Source organism: Colletotrichum chrysophilum (assembly GCF_026319265.1).
Source record: "Colletotrichum chrysophilum strain AFK26 chromosome Unknown scaffold_5, whole genome shotgun sequence".
NCBI classification, from domain to species: Eukaryota; Fungi; Ascomycota; class Sordariomycetes; order Glomerellales; family Glomerellaceae; genus Colletotrichum; species Colletotrichum chrysophilum.
In genome coordinates, this window is record NW_026517292.1 from 534,308 (window position 1) to 550,102 (window position 15,795).

The 15,795-nt window shown below is 55.7% G+C and overlaps 4 protein-coding genes across 4 annotated transcripts; 2 read left to right on the plus strand and 2 right to left on the minus strand.

Moving 5' to 3' along the window:
- Positions 1–432: 432 nt before the first annotated feature.
- Positions 433–3,777, plus strand: COL26b_001257 (uncharacterized protein; the record flags this gene model as incomplete). The annotated part of the gene is made up of 3 exons (XM_053174212.1): positions 433–489; positions 563–2,559; positions 2,613–3,777. 3 exons carry the CDS (start codon positions 433–435, stop codon positions 3,775–3,777), a joined length of 3,219 nt encoding a protein of 1,072 aa, XP_053041922.1.
- A 174-nt stretch (positions 3,778–3,951) lies between these two features.
- COL26b_001258 (uncharacterized protein) lies at positions 3,952–4,828 on the minus strand (the record flags this gene model as incomplete). The annotated part of the gene is made up of 2 exons (XM_053174213.1): positions 3,952–4,366; positions 4,578–4,828. 2 exons carry the CDS (start codon positions 4,826–4,828, stop codon positions 3,952–3,954), a joined length of 666 nt encoding a protein of 221 aa, XP_053041923.1.
- A 1,844-nt stretch (positions 4,829–6,672) lies between these two features.
- On the minus strand, positions 6,673–9,349 carry COL26b_001259 (uncharacterized protein; the record flags this gene model as incomplete). Its single annotated transcript, XM_053174214.1, has 6 exons — positions 6,673–7,131; positions 7,183–7,351; positions 7,403–8,477; positions 8,565–8,667; positions 8,909–9,154; positions 9,230–9,349. The coding sequence occupies 6 exons, from the start codon at positions 9,347–9,349 to the stop codon at positions 6,673–6,675; spliced, it is 2,172 nt and encodes a 723-aa protein (XP_053041924.1).
- Positions 9,350–12,229: 2,880 nt separating this feature from the next.
- CIT1 (citrate (Si)-synthase) lies at positions 12,230–13,891 on the plus strand (the record flags this gene model as incomplete). The annotated part of the gene is made up of 5 exons (XM_053174215.1): positions 12,230–12,346; positions 12,411–12,475; positions 12,542–12,735; positions 12,792–13,535; positions 13,593–13,891. 5 exons carry the CDS (start codon positions 12,230–12,232, stop codon positions 13,889–13,891), a joined length of 1,419 nt encoding a protein of 472 aa, XP_053041925.1.
- Between the last annotated feature and the right edge of the window lie 1,904 nt (positions 13,892–15,795).

The window sequence follows — 15,795 nt, forward strand, 5'->3', positions numbered from 1 at the left end:
CGCGGTGCAGGGATTGGCTGGGTCCCAAGGTGGACACCGCAACTACCGGAAATGGGCGTTGCATTCGCGCCTGTGAGCCGCGATTGACCGAACTTTTCCTCTTTCTCAGTCTCAGTCGCATGTCTCACCCGTCCCATCTCGTTATGACACCAATCTTGCTGCGAATGCCAGCATTTGCTTCTTTTTGACGCCTGTTCTCTTGGATATCGACCGTCAACAGGCAGCCATATGGTCACCGACTGTGCCTAGTCCGTCACCGTCCACTAAACCCAACCATCGCATGATGCAACACACGCCGTCGTCTTCTCACGATATGCTCAGTTTCTCACGGACATATTGCTTGGATCTAAGGGAAACGACCGGGTCTAATGGCTGACGTACGGGAAGAGACCAGCCGCTTGTACGGCCCCCCAAGAATTACAATCGTTCCTCATGAAGGCCTCGAGGAAGGACCGCCTCAGCTGCATGCCAGCCGTGTTCCAAGTCTGGGTAGGTCGGCCGCCAAAAGCCTGTCTTTCACGATACTGACGCCGGACCAGCTCGAGCCCTTCGCATCATTCAGCCTTTGGAAACATTGTACCCCTCAGCCAGATCTACGGAGAACGCACCTGCCTCGACTGCGTGGGACTCGCAACGTGTGCAGAGACGATGGCTATTCAACGCCCACCCGGAAGCATTCATCGGAAGCTCCAATGCTGCCGGCTTCTTGGCTGAGGGCCTCTCTCAGATGATGCGCCCCGACGCCACCCCCACGGCACAACCGCTCATGACCATTAGCCAGATGGCAGACGTTAGTAACCACACTCGCATCTCCCCGGTTCCGGTGGTGGCCATGGCCACTGGCGAGTCTGGGGAGCTTCTTCGGCTATCTAGGCTGGACGAGACGAAATGGCAGTGGGGTGAAGACGAGAATCCTACGCTTCGTCTTTTGAACGTCGATCAACAGGACAGGGAGGAGACTGTATTGTGGTCTAGTGACGGAGCTCCTATCTTGCAACTCAAGCCTGCGCTTAGCTTGGTGCGATTCGAGCCCACTCGATGGCTGCTGGTGCAAAAAAGGACATCAACCACAGTCCTCCAGCCGGAGTACCACAGGATTCCAGTATCAGAGCGTCGGCCGGGTATTGACAAGGCAGTTGAACGCCCCTCCCGAATTAACCCAAAGCCCATCTTGACCATCACCTCGGAGCAGACGGGCGGCTTTCCACACTCCGATGTCTCCTTCAGTTACGGGTCTCAGAGGAAGCCTCCACAGCTGGCCATCATCGACGAGTGTGGCTACTATAGTGTCTGGGATGTCAAGGGCCGAGACATGGTCGGGTCAACAAGCAAGCGTGCCAAGTTAAGACACTGCGGACAGATTCAGCTGGGCATCACGGAACAGCTGCCTGACGAAGACTCGCCAGCCTTCCGCGCAGAGCCTCATGGGCTGTTGTGGATCGGTGCCGCCGGCGTGGGCGTGGATCTTTGGGATATCCCCGCCATCGAGGACCTGGAAATGGAGAATGATTTGGCGGCGATGACTGCACGGTCCAAAAAGCTCATGATCTGGAACCGCACAAAGTTCGAGGTGATTGACACAAAGGACCCAAGCTACCGGCACAGCTTGTCGATACTCAAGTCGGATGTGCCGGATTACATCCTCGATGTAAAGCCAAATCCAGTGAATCGCAGTCAAGTGGTCGTTCTCACTACATCGGCTCTTTTCTGGATTGAAACATCGTCACCGACGGCGGTCAAGACTGGAGGGCTTGCCATACTCCAGTCATTCGCACATCTTCGAATCTCAGATGCCGACTCTCTGAGGCTTACGGTTCATCATAGTGGACATGGACTGGGCAACGAGAGTTGCATCGCTTATCTTTATTCGGAGAAGTCACCAGAAGTTGAGCTGTTTTGGTTATCCATACCCGAGAAGACGGGCCTGCCCCAGTTTCAGCATTTTATGATGATGCTCGAAAAGGGGCCCGGCGAGAAGCCGCTGAAGATACAGACTCTGTGTCCAACTCCAGCCTTCTTCACTAGCCAGTCATCGGAACCGCTCAAGGGCCTCGGTGCGGAATACCTAAATCAGCAGGTCGGCTTCCAGCAGTTGTTCGTTCTCGGAAGGGATTTGGCTTTAGAGCAAACCATCTTGGCTGTCACATCAAAACCCGACCTTGAGATCATCCCGCCAGACTACAGTCGCGACTGGTCCAAAGATGCTCGAAGGAGGGCCCACAAAAGGAGGCGGAAGCAATTTCTACATTATTTTGGAGATACGTTTGTAGTGCCTGATGGATTGGGAGACATGGACGAGCTCGTGCAGCGTCGTGCCACTCGATACCAAGAAATCTTGCAGCAAACTCAGGGAGGAGATGATGAGCAACTACAGCAGCGATGGCCAAGGACCCAGAATTTCAACCTTTTCCTGTCTCGAGTCGCCATGTCCATCGATTCAGTCGTCATGGCTGCTGAAACGCCTAGCATTGAGGGCCCCCTATCTGTCTTTGACGCCATCCAAGATGCCACGGTCAATTGCCTTGATACGGAGGGAGGCTACATCCCTTTGCACACTTTGTGAGTCCAGCATGAAACGAGATGATAAGTCTCGGTTTATTAACATCTGTTAGGCACGAGTATGAGGCGACATTTGAAGCACCTCCAATGGGCAACGAAGCCATCGCCGCTTGGGACGCGCGTCTCCAGGAATTTTTCGACGTCAACGATCAACGCATCGTTGCTCAGCCATTTACATCCCAACTCTTACGCCAGGGAGACGCGACACCTTTGGCGGACATCCGCCACAAGCTCGAAGAATTATGGAACTCGCCGGATCTCCCCGAACGCGCACAGCACTCTCGCAGCGTCGTGCTCGCCGAAACCGCAGAAGCGATCGCGAGATCACTCTTCGGCGTGGCGGTCCTCGACGAAAACATCCCAGTCGCAGAAGACGAGCCGTCCACCTGGGTTCCAACGCCACCCGAGCTGCAATCTCGGCAGCCGAGCCAGCGCCTCTCAATGTCCAGCCAGAGATCCTCGCTAGGAAGCCAACGTCTATCAATGTCGCCCTTCAAACCACGCGACTCGATGTCTCCGATCAAAGCATCACGGCCAATGCTGTCGCCGATCAAGCCGCGGCTCTCCATGTCCCCCTTGAAACCCCGCCGCTCAATGTCCCCTATGAAATCCCCCTCCAAACCCTCCTCCTCGGCGCCGTACTCCTCAAACCCCTTCTCCTCCTCACAACCACAGTCCCAATCCTCTGCCGCCTCCGCCGACGCAGCACTGGCCGCCTCGAGCGCCCTCCAACGCCTGAGCATGCTCGCTGCAGACATCAACACGACAGAGGGCCCGACCCGCCAGCATACGGTCCTCTCCTACTGGCCCACCAGACGCGGCGTGCCGACAGAGAACTACGTCTCCTCCGTCCTTGCCTCCTCGACAAAGCACATGGACGCCATCAAAGAGCGCAAGGAGCGCATCGAATCCAAACGCCGCAGGCGCAAGTCGCAGCTCGCCTCGTCGCAGACGGCAGCAGCAGCCACGCAGTCCGAGATGGAGGACTCCGGGCCGGCGGGGAGCGCGAGCGTGCCGCTGCCGTCGGAGGCCCCCGCAACGCAACCGCTGCCCAAGTTTGCCGCGCCGCCAATCATCGGATCGAGCCAGGTCTCGCCGATGCGGTCGTCGCAGGCCGTCATGTCGTCGCAGATTCCGCAGGTCATGTCGCAGCCGATACCCGGACGGCACGCGATGCGGTCCCCGAAGAAGAAGGGCAAGAGAAAGTCTGGTTTCTGAGGCTGCGGACATTTGCTTCGGTACTTATTTTTTGAGGGAAAAAGGTGTTTTGGTTCATTATTCAATGTTTGGCTCTATACCGTAGCGATGGTTAGGCTTGTTGGAGATTACTACAATACCCCCACGCAATGTTTTTTCTTCAAATCACTCTTCATACTCCTCGCGTGACTGTCTTCACTGCCGTCCTCCGATACCCCCGCCAACCTGATTGATCCCCGTGCCCTTGAGCTTGTGATCGCCGGGGTTCGCCGCCGCCTCATATATGATGTTAGTCGGCGCGCGGCCGAGCTGCATCCACTCGCCCTTGAAGCCGAGGTAGCTGACGCGGGTCTCGTCCTCGTCGCCGTCGGAGGAGTTGTCGACGAAGAAGAGGGTGAGGCGCTGGACGCGGCCGAAGAGGGCGCGCTTGACGGGGATCTCCTGGACCTGGGAGGTGCGCGAGAGCTCGAACTCCTGGGTGGGCGCGGCGTCCTCGGCGGAGGCGAAGTCGAGGTCGTCGCGGTTGATGAAGACCTTGAGGGTGCGCGGGGCGGAGGGGGAGTCTGAGGTGCGCAGGAGGAGGGCGTGGAGCTTTACTTGGCCGGTGAAGCTGGGGGGTCAAGTGTGTTAGTTTGGTGAGTTTTGGATATGGTGGTCGATTATGAGCATGGGTAGGGTGAGATGAGGTGAAAGTTGATGTGTGGAATGTGAGGGTGAGCAGGCGGTTGGCCTCGGCTCAGTCACGGTGACTCGGATTCTGGGGTCTCCAAAGTGATGTTATGACAGCAGGTGCAAGACGGTAGAAATAATAGAAAACGTACGGGATGTTGACCAACAACTGCTCATCCGCATCACTCACGACCTCGGGCTCTGCGTCCAGCCTCTCGGCCCACGTCTTCTTCGCGACGCTGCGCGCGCTGCCGATCTGCGACTCGTTGAGGGCCGTGACGTCGTCGAAGTTGATGTGGCTGTAGAGAGAGTGCTGGAGCGCGGGCGTGATGTCGTCTGAGTGGTCGTGCTCATCGTGGCCGCCGTGGCTGTGGTCGTGGTGTTCGTCGTGGCAGTGGGACATTTTTGGCGGACGAGGTGGGGATGGAGGGGCAGAGATGGTTGTTGGGGTTTCCAACTTGACGCCGTAGGTGAATGAGACTTGCAGTTAGGATGGATGTGGCACAATGTGTTTGACTTTGGACGGCTTGGAGGCATGAAAGGGTGTGTGAAAGATGTTCGTCGTTCGTTTAGTTGATGGATGAAAGATGCAAGTGACAAACGGACCCCGCCATGTGCGAAAGGTTGGAATGTTGGTCTCTGATTGGCTGGTTTGCCACAGCTCTCATCCCTGAGTATCCGAGTGCTGCCAAACAATGGGCAAGGTGCTTGAACAACTAGATCAGCTTCTAGGGGAATGAAGTCTTGAGAACTTTCAATGAGTTAGAGAGTTCTCGTTAAATTTCCCAATTTTTCAAACATCCATGCTATATTTTTAAGATGTATGTAATTCGACAGAAATTCGTTGAGAGGACCATGACATAAGACACCCCTCAACCCGGCTCAACATGCTTTACTTGAAGCTGCAGCTGAAAGCATCCGAGTTCCAAATTATACAAAGAGGCAGAGTGTGTCATCCTAAAACTTCTTCGGATATCATTCAAGCTTCTCATATGTTTTTGGCGCATGAATCGGCCCGGACGCAAATTAGCCTTGCAGCAAGCGCAGAAGTCAGGTGGAGTTTAGTTCTAAACTTGGCTCGTCATGAGCGTATTGGGAGAGGTATCAATTCGTGGACGTGGCAGACGGGTGGTATCGAGATTTTGATTTTGTGTAAGCCATGCTCCGCAGTAGCCTCAATTACCCAAGCTAGTGGACTCCTACTGAAGGGAATGCAATAGGACATTGACCCTTTACCTCATAGAACGATAGAGGAATCATGGAATAAGATTTGTGAGCTTCAGTGGGTGTGATTCAATTCACAGGATGCTCTTTTAAGCTGCTGGCCTGAATGATGTGCTAGAAGCTAGCTAAGCATACACATCCACCCTTGCTTATTCTTTAAATACGCCTTCACTGATGTTCTCCTCGATTTTGAGGAGAACGATTAAAAGATGGTGTCTCCCTCGTCATTCATTCAGTCTTGAACCTCGTGGGAGAATCGGTGTGATATTACTCACAAGATTACCTCTTTTGCGGAGTCTGGTCCTAGAAGCAAAACCGGCGTGGATTCTGCGGCATGAAAACGCGCACAGTGAGCGCGATGAGGACGGACAGAGCACAAAGACATGCTCTGAACAATGAAAACATGCCCAGAAGCAGAGGCAGTCAGCCACTTAACCTACCTAGATGGAGGCACTGCACTGTCCCAAATCGCTGCTTGCGGCTCTGCCGTCTTTGTTCACGCTGGCGGTCTCTCTTCCAAACGGTAGCCTCACTTTCTGACCAGCTGTCAATGAAGCCGAGGTGAAGTCAGATCAGCTTGCCCACTTAGGATAGAGAAGTTTTTCATTAATAGTATGGCCATGAATTGTGCCGTAGCACCAAGTGCTCACGGATTACATCTCACATTAGACGAGACGAAGTGTTAAGCTACTTTTTGTCATTCCATTGCCTTTGCAGTCCCGTATTTACAACCAGGATCGAGTTACTCTACAATCAAGAACCGATTTACCAACCATCCCAAAGCCTAAAAAGCCAGTCGCGGTGGTATCATATTGAGCCAAATGTGCCTCTCCCTTCTTTGTCCAAAGAGACAGAATTGTTACTGCTGTGGTATTTCCCTTTCCGGATTTTTCCCCTTCCTAACGCCGATTTTAATGCACATCATGGCAGGCCATTCCGGGTTGGGAGGCCAAAAAGGACGCCAAAATACAAAGCCAAATCCGTCCCATATGCAAGATGACCGAAAGCTATACTAATGCTGCTTTACTTGCTGCCGGGGGCAGGGAACACGAAGCCAGGAGGGTACTGGGGCATGCCATTGGGAAGGGTGCTGATGCCGAACGGGAACTGCTGAGGAAGGGGTTGAGCGTTGGCTCCGGACGCCTTGCCATCCTCACGGCGATCGCGGCCACGGCGGTCGCGGCCAAAGTCATCGCGGTCGTCGCCATCATCGTGACGGCGAGTGGAGCGGGGTCCGTGGTTGCCGCTCTTGTCAGTCTGCATGCGACGGCTGATGGCCTTGGAAGAGACGCCAGCACCGATCTCAATGTCGGGCTCCTCGACGACGAGGCCCGTCTCGATGGGTCTGCCGCCGCTTCCACCATACTCGGCAGTCAGCATCCACTTGCGGTCAGCCTCTGTGAGCTTGGCAATGGGAATGATGCTAATGCCGGTCTGGTAATCACTGCAGTCACGCGGGCCGAAACCAACACCCCAACGGGTCTGTGTTTGTTAGCTTGAGACATCAAGGGGTGGAGAATGCAGTAAACTTACCCGAAGCTGAGGATCGCCATCACGGTTGGCTTCCATGGCCTCCTTGGCTCGAACAGCATCTTCACGACTGATCATCTTGACGAAAGCATGGCGCTTCTCCTTGTTGACGATGCAGGTCTGCACCTGACCGTACTTGCTGAAAACCTCACGCAACTCGCGCTCAGTGTAGCTAGCTGAGGTGTCAGTATGGTTGGGTGACAGTATAGAAGGTAGTACTTACGCTACTCCGCCGACGAAGAGGGTACGGCTGAGAACCTTGATCCTTCCATTGGGAAGGGAACGATCAAATTCAACCCACTTATCACCGGAGTTGCGGCGGGGAGTAGGACTACGGCCGTTTCTGCCGACAGGACTGCGTTGACGATAGTCACTGCCTCGTCCACGGCCGTCTCGGTCGTCTTGGCGACTGCGGTTGGGCGACTGGCGGTAGTCATCACGGCTGCCGCGAGGAGAGCCACGGGCGGGGCCGCGAGAGTCCCAACGGCGACCAGGGGACCTAGAGCGAGAGCGGCCGTACCCGCCGGGGGAACGAGGACCCTCGCCGTACCGGTGCTGGTCACGGCTGTCGTTGGATTGGACGGGTCCGCCCCATCCCTGTCCGGTGGCGTTCGCGTAGGGGTTGTGCGCCGCAGGTGTGGCTGAAGCACCAGGCGCAGGCTGAGCAGCATTGAAAGAAGCCAGGAGACCAGGCAACTTGTCCGCAGACACACCGGCATCAGTAAACATCTTGAGGAGCTGGGCCACTTGCGAGGCCTGAATACCCTGAGCTTGAGGAGCCGGCGGCTGAGGCGCGGCAGCACCAGGGAACGGCATGCCGAATGGCATCTGGGGCGGAACAGGGGGCTGAGGCATCGCGAAAGGGAATTGCGCAGCCATAAGGGCAGGAGTTGCGGCAGCAGCAGCAGGCTGCGGGTAGTTTGCCATGGAATAAGGGGGCTGAGCGTAGTTGGTAGGAGGGGCAACCTGCTGCTGGTTCTGCTGCTGATGCCGGGCAGCAACATTTTGAAGGTTGGCCAGGATGCTGGATGCACTTTGGAGCGCGCTCTGAGATGTTGCCTGAGGTGCAGTCTGGGGAGCAGCTGGAGCGGCAGTGGGAACCGAAGCAGGCGGCTGGGGAGGTTGAGGAGAACCTGCGTTGTTCTGTTTGGCCAAGTTGGCAAGAGCTGCTATGATGGCATTGCTGCTCTGAGCAGAAGGGGGAGGAGGTTGAGTCGGAGCGGCCGGTCGGTTGGTGTTGTAGCCCATGAATGCGACCAAGCCTGGGGGGGGACTACCCTCCGGCGTGGTGGACTGGGCTGCAGGTGATAGTATGTTAGTAAAATGGCTATCAGGCTTTGACGATGGGTGTAGAATGATACCCATCATCTCGTGGGAAGACATACTCGGCTCAGGGGCGGCCTTCAACTTCTGGCGGAATGACTCGAGCATTGTAGAGGGGAACGTTGATCCTTTTTCCCAAATGTCCAGGAGCTTAGAGATCTTATCCTATGAGGTACGAAATTCATGTAAGTAGTTGGTCTTCAAGGTCAACGAGGAGCGAGCAGTAGCGTGTCAGCAATACGTGATGTGCTCATCTTCACAAGTATCGCAGTCTTTGTGTGTGTAGATCCAGGCCTTCAAGTGTGAGACAAAAAATGAAAGCGCAGGCTTGCAGCACTACAACGTTCGATGCGTAGATTGGACATGGAGCACAAGCACTCCAACTGTTCTCGAGAATTAAGCGTACCTTTTGGCCCTCGGGCAACAGCTGCAGCATGTCATTCATAAGGACAGGCATGAGCTCGGTGACCCGGTGAACACCAGCAGCAAAGGTTCCATCAGAAGCAGAACCATCAACATGCTGACCAGCAGACTTCGCTTGCTCCACCCACTTTCGAGTCACGGAGTCAACGACGTAGAGGACGCCCAGCTTGTGGGAGATGGGGGCCTTCTTGAAATGCATGAACAGCTTCTGAACGATAATAGACTCAGACTGCGGGAAAAAATATTGAGGTTAGTTCTAAGTCACCAGGCACTGGCGATGCGAGAGGCGCGTCAACAATCGTACCTGAACATTTTCGACACAGATCTTGGTTATGACACCAATACGGGATCCCGATACACCAGGAGGTTTGAGGGTGAGCATGGTCTGGAGACCCTCTTCTAGGTCCGCAAGTGCGGAAGCCATGGTGCTGGCGTTGTTGCGACGATGGCGACGGCGATGTTGGGCGTGGTGTTGTTGTTTTTCAAGGGTAGAAGTGAATCCAATCCCAGTTGCAAAAATACGAGGGACGGAGGAAGGCAGGCGAGTGCAGGCAAGAGGAAAGAGAGAAAGCCTGCAGTGGCCAGCAGCCGAAAAAGTCTGCGCAAGAAGTGCGCGGTGGGCGATTTACTGGTTGGTGGGTGGGAAGAAGTTGTGTGTACGTGAAGTCCCAAGCGGAAGGCGAGGAGTCAACTGAGAGCCACCCGACGTTCCTTCCACAGCAAGAGCAGGAGCACCTCAACGATAGTTCGTCGCTCTTTCCCCCAGTCAAAGTGTAGGTAGGTAGTGTAGTTTCTGTGATTTTACAAGCCGCAGACCGAAAATCCCACAGGTCGCAGACCTGACCTCTCTCTCTCAAAGTACGAACGATGCGAGTCTCTGGATTGGATGACTCTCTACTTGTACGGACAGAGCGTGCGACACGTTTGAAGAGTCGTCCTAGGTCACGGAAGAGATTTCTAAATGGCAGGAGTCGTCGACGACTACTACTTTTCTGGCTTTACCCACGGTCGGACTTTGCGGTCCACGGAGGAAAAGTACGAAACTCGTCAAAATACGATGACAGCCTCGATGGAAATGTGGCTATCAGGCTTCGGGACGGATGGGCGTGATGCAGGTTTGCGCTGCGGTTTGTCAGTAGTTTGGTGTTGATTACTAGATGGGAAGGGAGGTCGTGGTGAGAGAAGCAAAGTTTGCAAAGTGGGGAGGGGGCGGGAGCTGGACCGCTTTTTGGAGACGAATGGAAGGTGCTGCTGAGCAAGAGCATTACGGTTGGCGGTGAGACGTGGCAGAAAGCCAGCGCTGACGCCGCTTTATTTTCAGTCACACCTCTGGATGGAGACTTTTCAATGGCTAAGATCTTTGTCATCTGGCCTTCTAGCCTCAGGCAAATGACACACTTGCAGGCAGAGGTTCCTGCTGACGGTGCTAGGTACGTACCTGCAAAGTCGCGACCCGAGATGAACGGCCCACCGCCGAAGTTCTCCCGCGAAGGCGATCGGAACTCGACGCTCGCCAGAGGTCCGTCCCTGCGCTCGCTTCCATTTCGTTAGCGCGCCAATATGGAAATAACGGGAAATGCTTTTTTGCTCGGCGCTCGGATTGGCCAGAGCTCCCGTCAACACTTCTGCGTCGTCGGGCCGGACATGATAACAACAACGGAGCCTGTACGCACCGCTGGTCGCTGTGCATGCAGATAACATCCACTGGAAATGATGAGTATCTGCTCTGCTGGCCAATAAGTCTGCAGCTGCAGCAACGTGTCTATTTGATCGTCATTACATGCAAGCATTGAATTAGGTGCCATCGTTGCGAAAACAATGCCCGGAGACGACGATATCGGGAAGGGCAAACAGACGGCAATGCCGCACAGATGACCAGCCAACTTGTGTGATGGCCGGCTATGTCGTCGACTGCAATATCGTGGGCGAACGGAAACCCCAACATCCCGCGCGGCCAAGCAAGAGCATCCTCGGATGAGGCGGTTAAGAAGCTGCTGTGCCACGAATGGAAGTTCTCTCCAAGACGGGCAGGAGGGCTGGTTTCTCGTTCCCATAGGTTGCATTGAGGCGTGCGGCGGGTCACGGAGGCTCGGAGCTGGCGGTAGACGTGCGAGACGAGCTCGGAGCTCTGGGCGGACGGCGAGGATCAGCAAAGCGCCTCGACGCTGTTTACTCCTTACTAACGCAGGCACCGAGTCCGGCGTCTGTAGCACAGTAACTCGCCCTCTCACCCACAAGTTGGAGGGCGGACGATTCGTGGGGGAACGGCCCGTTTCCCAGATGCCCCGGATGTCCAACAAGTCAATCTTGCCTGGGAAATATCGTCCAGTCTCACCGTGAGGCGCATTGTTCTTGGCCAGGCCCAGGTCAAGGCTGCGATGTCTATGTTGGGCATACTGTTGTGTGCAATGCAGTTGGCTGGCTGGCGTTCCGAAATTCGGACGATGGGGTGGGTGCTCCGAGAGAAGCCGCCCAGACATCCACAATTTTCGGCTTGTCGCGCGCAAAAACGGGGCGCTTGATATGGAGAGGAAACTGGAGACAGCGTGGGCAGGACAGATTTTACAAGATGTGTGGATACAATAGGTACGTAAAAAGACGGGGACTCCTTAGTGGGAGTCGAGATCCAGAGATTGACAGGATAGATTGATTGGAGTCGGTTGGGGGGGGCACCGGCTGCATGAAACGGTACCAGTCGGGCTTTCTCTCTCCCTCGAGCTCCTTACCTCAGGTATCGACGGCCTAGAGGAATCCCGTCGCAATTGAAACCAGCCCTGAGTAAGTTAGGGGACACGATGTTGTGCGAATATGGGATCCCGGGCATCACCGTCTGAGGAGGGAGGCCACTGGGAGGGATTCTTTGTAGACAGAGTGTCAGATGGCGGCTGAGTGAGTCTCTCAATCATTCCTAGGTGTCTACATCAAGTTCGATGGTCTGGGCTGGACAGGCTGCCCTGTTGTCTTGTTGGACGTTTGGGCCGCGGGACGTTGGGGATCGCGCCAAAGGGCTCAATCGCTGCAGGTCAACCGGGTGAAAAAGTACCTCGTGCGCCGAAATGTGCAGCGCCGATACCTCACCGCCAGCGGCTGTCCCGTATGCCCGGGGCTTCCATAATCCACTGGTAGGTATTTCCGTCCACACCTGCCGCCCAAAGTGATGTAACTTTCGTGCAGGGGGGTCAAGTCCGGGAACGCCTACCTCATATTTTTTTTGCCATTGCGCCTTTTTCTCAAGACCTGGACTTTTCCTTCCTCTTCCCGACTTCCTCTCTTCACCAGTCCCTCACCTCTCAGTATTCTCACAATGGCCTCTGTCGCGCGTCTTTCCTCCTCGGCTCTGAGGACCTCCCTCAGGGCCTCCCCCTTCAATGCCAGACTGACGGCTTTCAACGCCGCCCGCTGCTACTCCTCCAAGAACCAGGTAACACAGCTTCCCGCCTGTCCGAATACCTCGGGTATCCTGAAGCTGACACGTTCGCATCTAGACCCTCAAGGAGCGCTTCGCTGAGCTCCTCCCGGAGAAGATCGAGGAGGTCAAGGCCCTGAGAAAGTATGCCAACACCCATTGTGTCCCTTATCTCAACACTGGGTAGCCCCGCTAACCTCGTCGTCGCAGAGAGCATGGCTCCAAGGTCATTGACAAGGTCACTCTCGACCAGGTCTACGGTGGTGCCCGTGGCATCAAGTGCCTCGTCTGGGAGGGTTCCGTCCTCGACTCTGAGGAGGGTATCCGTTTCCGCGGCAAGACCATCCCCGAGTGCCAGGAGCTTCTCCCCAAGGCCCCCGGCGGCAAGGAGCCCCTTCCTGAGGGTAAGTTTGACTGCTGCGATAGTGGCGCATTCGCATCCGACTGACGAGACATCTAGGTCTCTTCTGGCTTCTCCTGACCGGTGAGGTTCCCACCGAGCAGCAGGTCCGCGACCTGTCCGCCGAGTGGGCTGCCCGCTCCGACATCCCCAAGTTCGTCGAGGAGCTCATCGACCACTGCCCTACCGACCTCCACCCCATGGCTCAGTTCTCCCTTGCCGTCACCGCTCTCGAGCACACCTCTTCCTTCGCCAAGGCCTACGCCAAGGGTGTTAACAAGAAGGAGTACTGGGGATACACCTTCGAGGACTCCATGGACCTGATTGCCAAGCTGCCCACCATTGCCGCTCGCATCTACCAGAACGTCTTCAAGGGCGGAAAAGTCGCTCCCGTCCAGAAGGACAAGGACTACTCGTTCAACTTCGCCAACCAGCTCGGCTTCGGCAACAACGCCGACTTCATTGAGCTGATGCGTCTGTACCTGACCATCCACACTGACCACGAGGGTGGCAACGTCTCTGCCCACACCACTCACCTGGTCGGCTCTGCCCTGTCCTCCCCCTTCCTGTCCGTCTCCGCTGGTCTCAACGGTCTGGCCGGTCCTCTCCACGGCCTGGCTAACCAGGAGGTCCTGAACTGGCTCACCGAGATGAAGAAGTCCGTCGGCGACGATCTCTCTGACAAGGCCATCACCGACTACCTCTGGTCCACCCTGAACGCCGGCCGTGTCGTCCCCGGTTACGGCCACGCCGTCCTCCGCAAGACTGACCCCCGTTATATGGCTCAGCGCAAGTTCGCCCAGGGTACGTATCTGCAGCCAACGTGAAGATTGCGATTGTGGAAAGCTAACAGCCCTACAGAGAAGATGCCCAACGACCCCATGTTCAACCTCGTCTCCCAGGTCTACAAGATCGCCCCCAAGGTTCTCACCGAGCACGGCAAGACCAAGAACCCCTTCCCCAACGTCGATGCCCACTCCGGTGTCCTCCTCCAGTACTACGGTCTCACCGAGGCCAACTACTACACCGTCCTCTTCGGTGTTTCCCGCGCCATCGGTGTCCTTCCCCAGCTCATCATCGACCGCGCTCTCGGCGCCCCCATCGAGCGCCCCAAGTCCTTCTCTACCGAGAAGTGGGCCGAGCTCGCCAAGAAGCTCTAAACATTCACTAGATGTAGAGGATACAAAAAATGGAGAAGACGCAGATGCGGGTAGAACCGCGTGTGCGGAAAAGGCAGCAGGATCGTATGCGCGATCAACAATAGACATGACAGGCAGCGTGTTGTTTCAGTCGGGGTGGATAGAAAAGACTATGGGCGATACCATCCACTGCGCTTGTACAATACCGAGACGTGCTGCTTTTACCGGGTTTTTCTGGGTTGTTTTAGTTACCTTGGCCGAGGCAGGCTGTCCGAATACACCAATGCTATTTTGAAGTTTTACAACTGTCTTTTCTCGAAGCTTGGAGCACAACCGGAGCTGACGTGTGAAGATGGGATGATGTGAGCGGCAACAATTGCCGATCTACGGGATGGAGTTCGTGCGACAGTGACAAGATGGCGCCGCGAGGCATGGACGCGGCCGGACTGAGGAGCTATCCTAGCTTGTTGGAGACGGGTTGGAGTTCCTGCAGGAGCGCCAGGGACACACGCACGCGCCGGGCTCACTAACATGATGCGCCTTCGCCTTACCTAATGTAAGCGCGGGATACCTCACTTCAGAATGGCGGCGGGGCTTGTTGGCCATCGAGTCCAGCGTACGGAGTCCGGAGCAGCAAACACGAAGCAAGCAAGTAGGGCAGGGAAGGCTTCGAGGCGGTTGTCGAAGCTGCAAAAGCAAGTCAATTAACAACGACGACGGGGCACCCCCGAGGGAATCGCCGACGAAGGCAGAGGCGACGAAGAGCATGATTGGAGCAAATGGCCGATTTGGTAACACAAAAGTGGACGACTGCATGGAGATGCGTATGAGGTTGAGGCTTTGCGGTCAATATTTGCGTGGCTTGCTCGGAAGATCCCCACGGAATTTTGCGTTGAGCTCTCCAGATGGGGACAAGGCTGGAGCTGTTGGGGAGGTTGAGCTCCAGGACGAGCGTTTTAGTGCCCGTTTGGTGTGGTTGGCGGAGAACCCACGGGCCAGTCCGTGGCACTGCGACTGCGACAGATGGAACCGCGCGCCGGCGGACCCTTTTTTTATTTATTTCTTTGGGACTGGTGCTGGAAGCTCAGCTCACAGCTCTTTTGTGAGTGGTTGTGTGGTGGTGTCTCCTGAGATGAAGTCCGACGACGTAAGAAGAATGGACGGACTTGCTGATGACTTCTCTCTGTTTCTTGTCCCTTGAGCTGACATCAGACCGCATCTCGGCGGCAAGTACATATGGCAGGCAACAGGGAATGCAATAAGACAAGTGCCGCCATTGTTCAGGTCAGCAGAGGTATTCGAGGCGGCGGGAGACGCACAGGGAGAAGGAAAGGGAGTTCTCGTCTTATAATGATTAGGTACTACGGCGTGTCTGGACAATTGGCCTCTTCGCGACGCTCGAGGACAGTCTCACAATTTGACATTCCAATGCAGCCCTTCATGTAGCCGATACCACGACAATAGGCTTCTTCCCAGGCAGTCGCAAAGTACCTGGGAGTCATCCTCGCCAAGCTGACATACGCTGTTGCAACCATTGGGGGAAAGGGCAGCAAGGGCTCGGCCACCTGCCTCGAGGGAGCCAACCAACTGGCTGGACAGGACACGTCTGTTCCTTTTTTGTGGCTATGTGATCTGCTGCTGCTGCTACGCTGAACTCAGCAATACGTGCTGCCTGCGTATGCGCGCATTGGCAGCGCAACTCCTCCTCCTCAGCGGCAGCTCAGCAGCCCAGTATTAGCCCGCCCTGGGGCCATCTGGAAACCAGGAAAGCCAAAAAAAAATTGAGGAGCTCCAAGTGTCCCCCCGGTTCACTGTTTCCCTCCAGAACCCACCCAATTCCCACGTGCAAAAAGCGCCCTCTCCCTCGCTCCCAGCTCCGGAGTAGTCCTTCTGTTCTCTCCCGTTCACTGTTCCAAGTCCCCTAC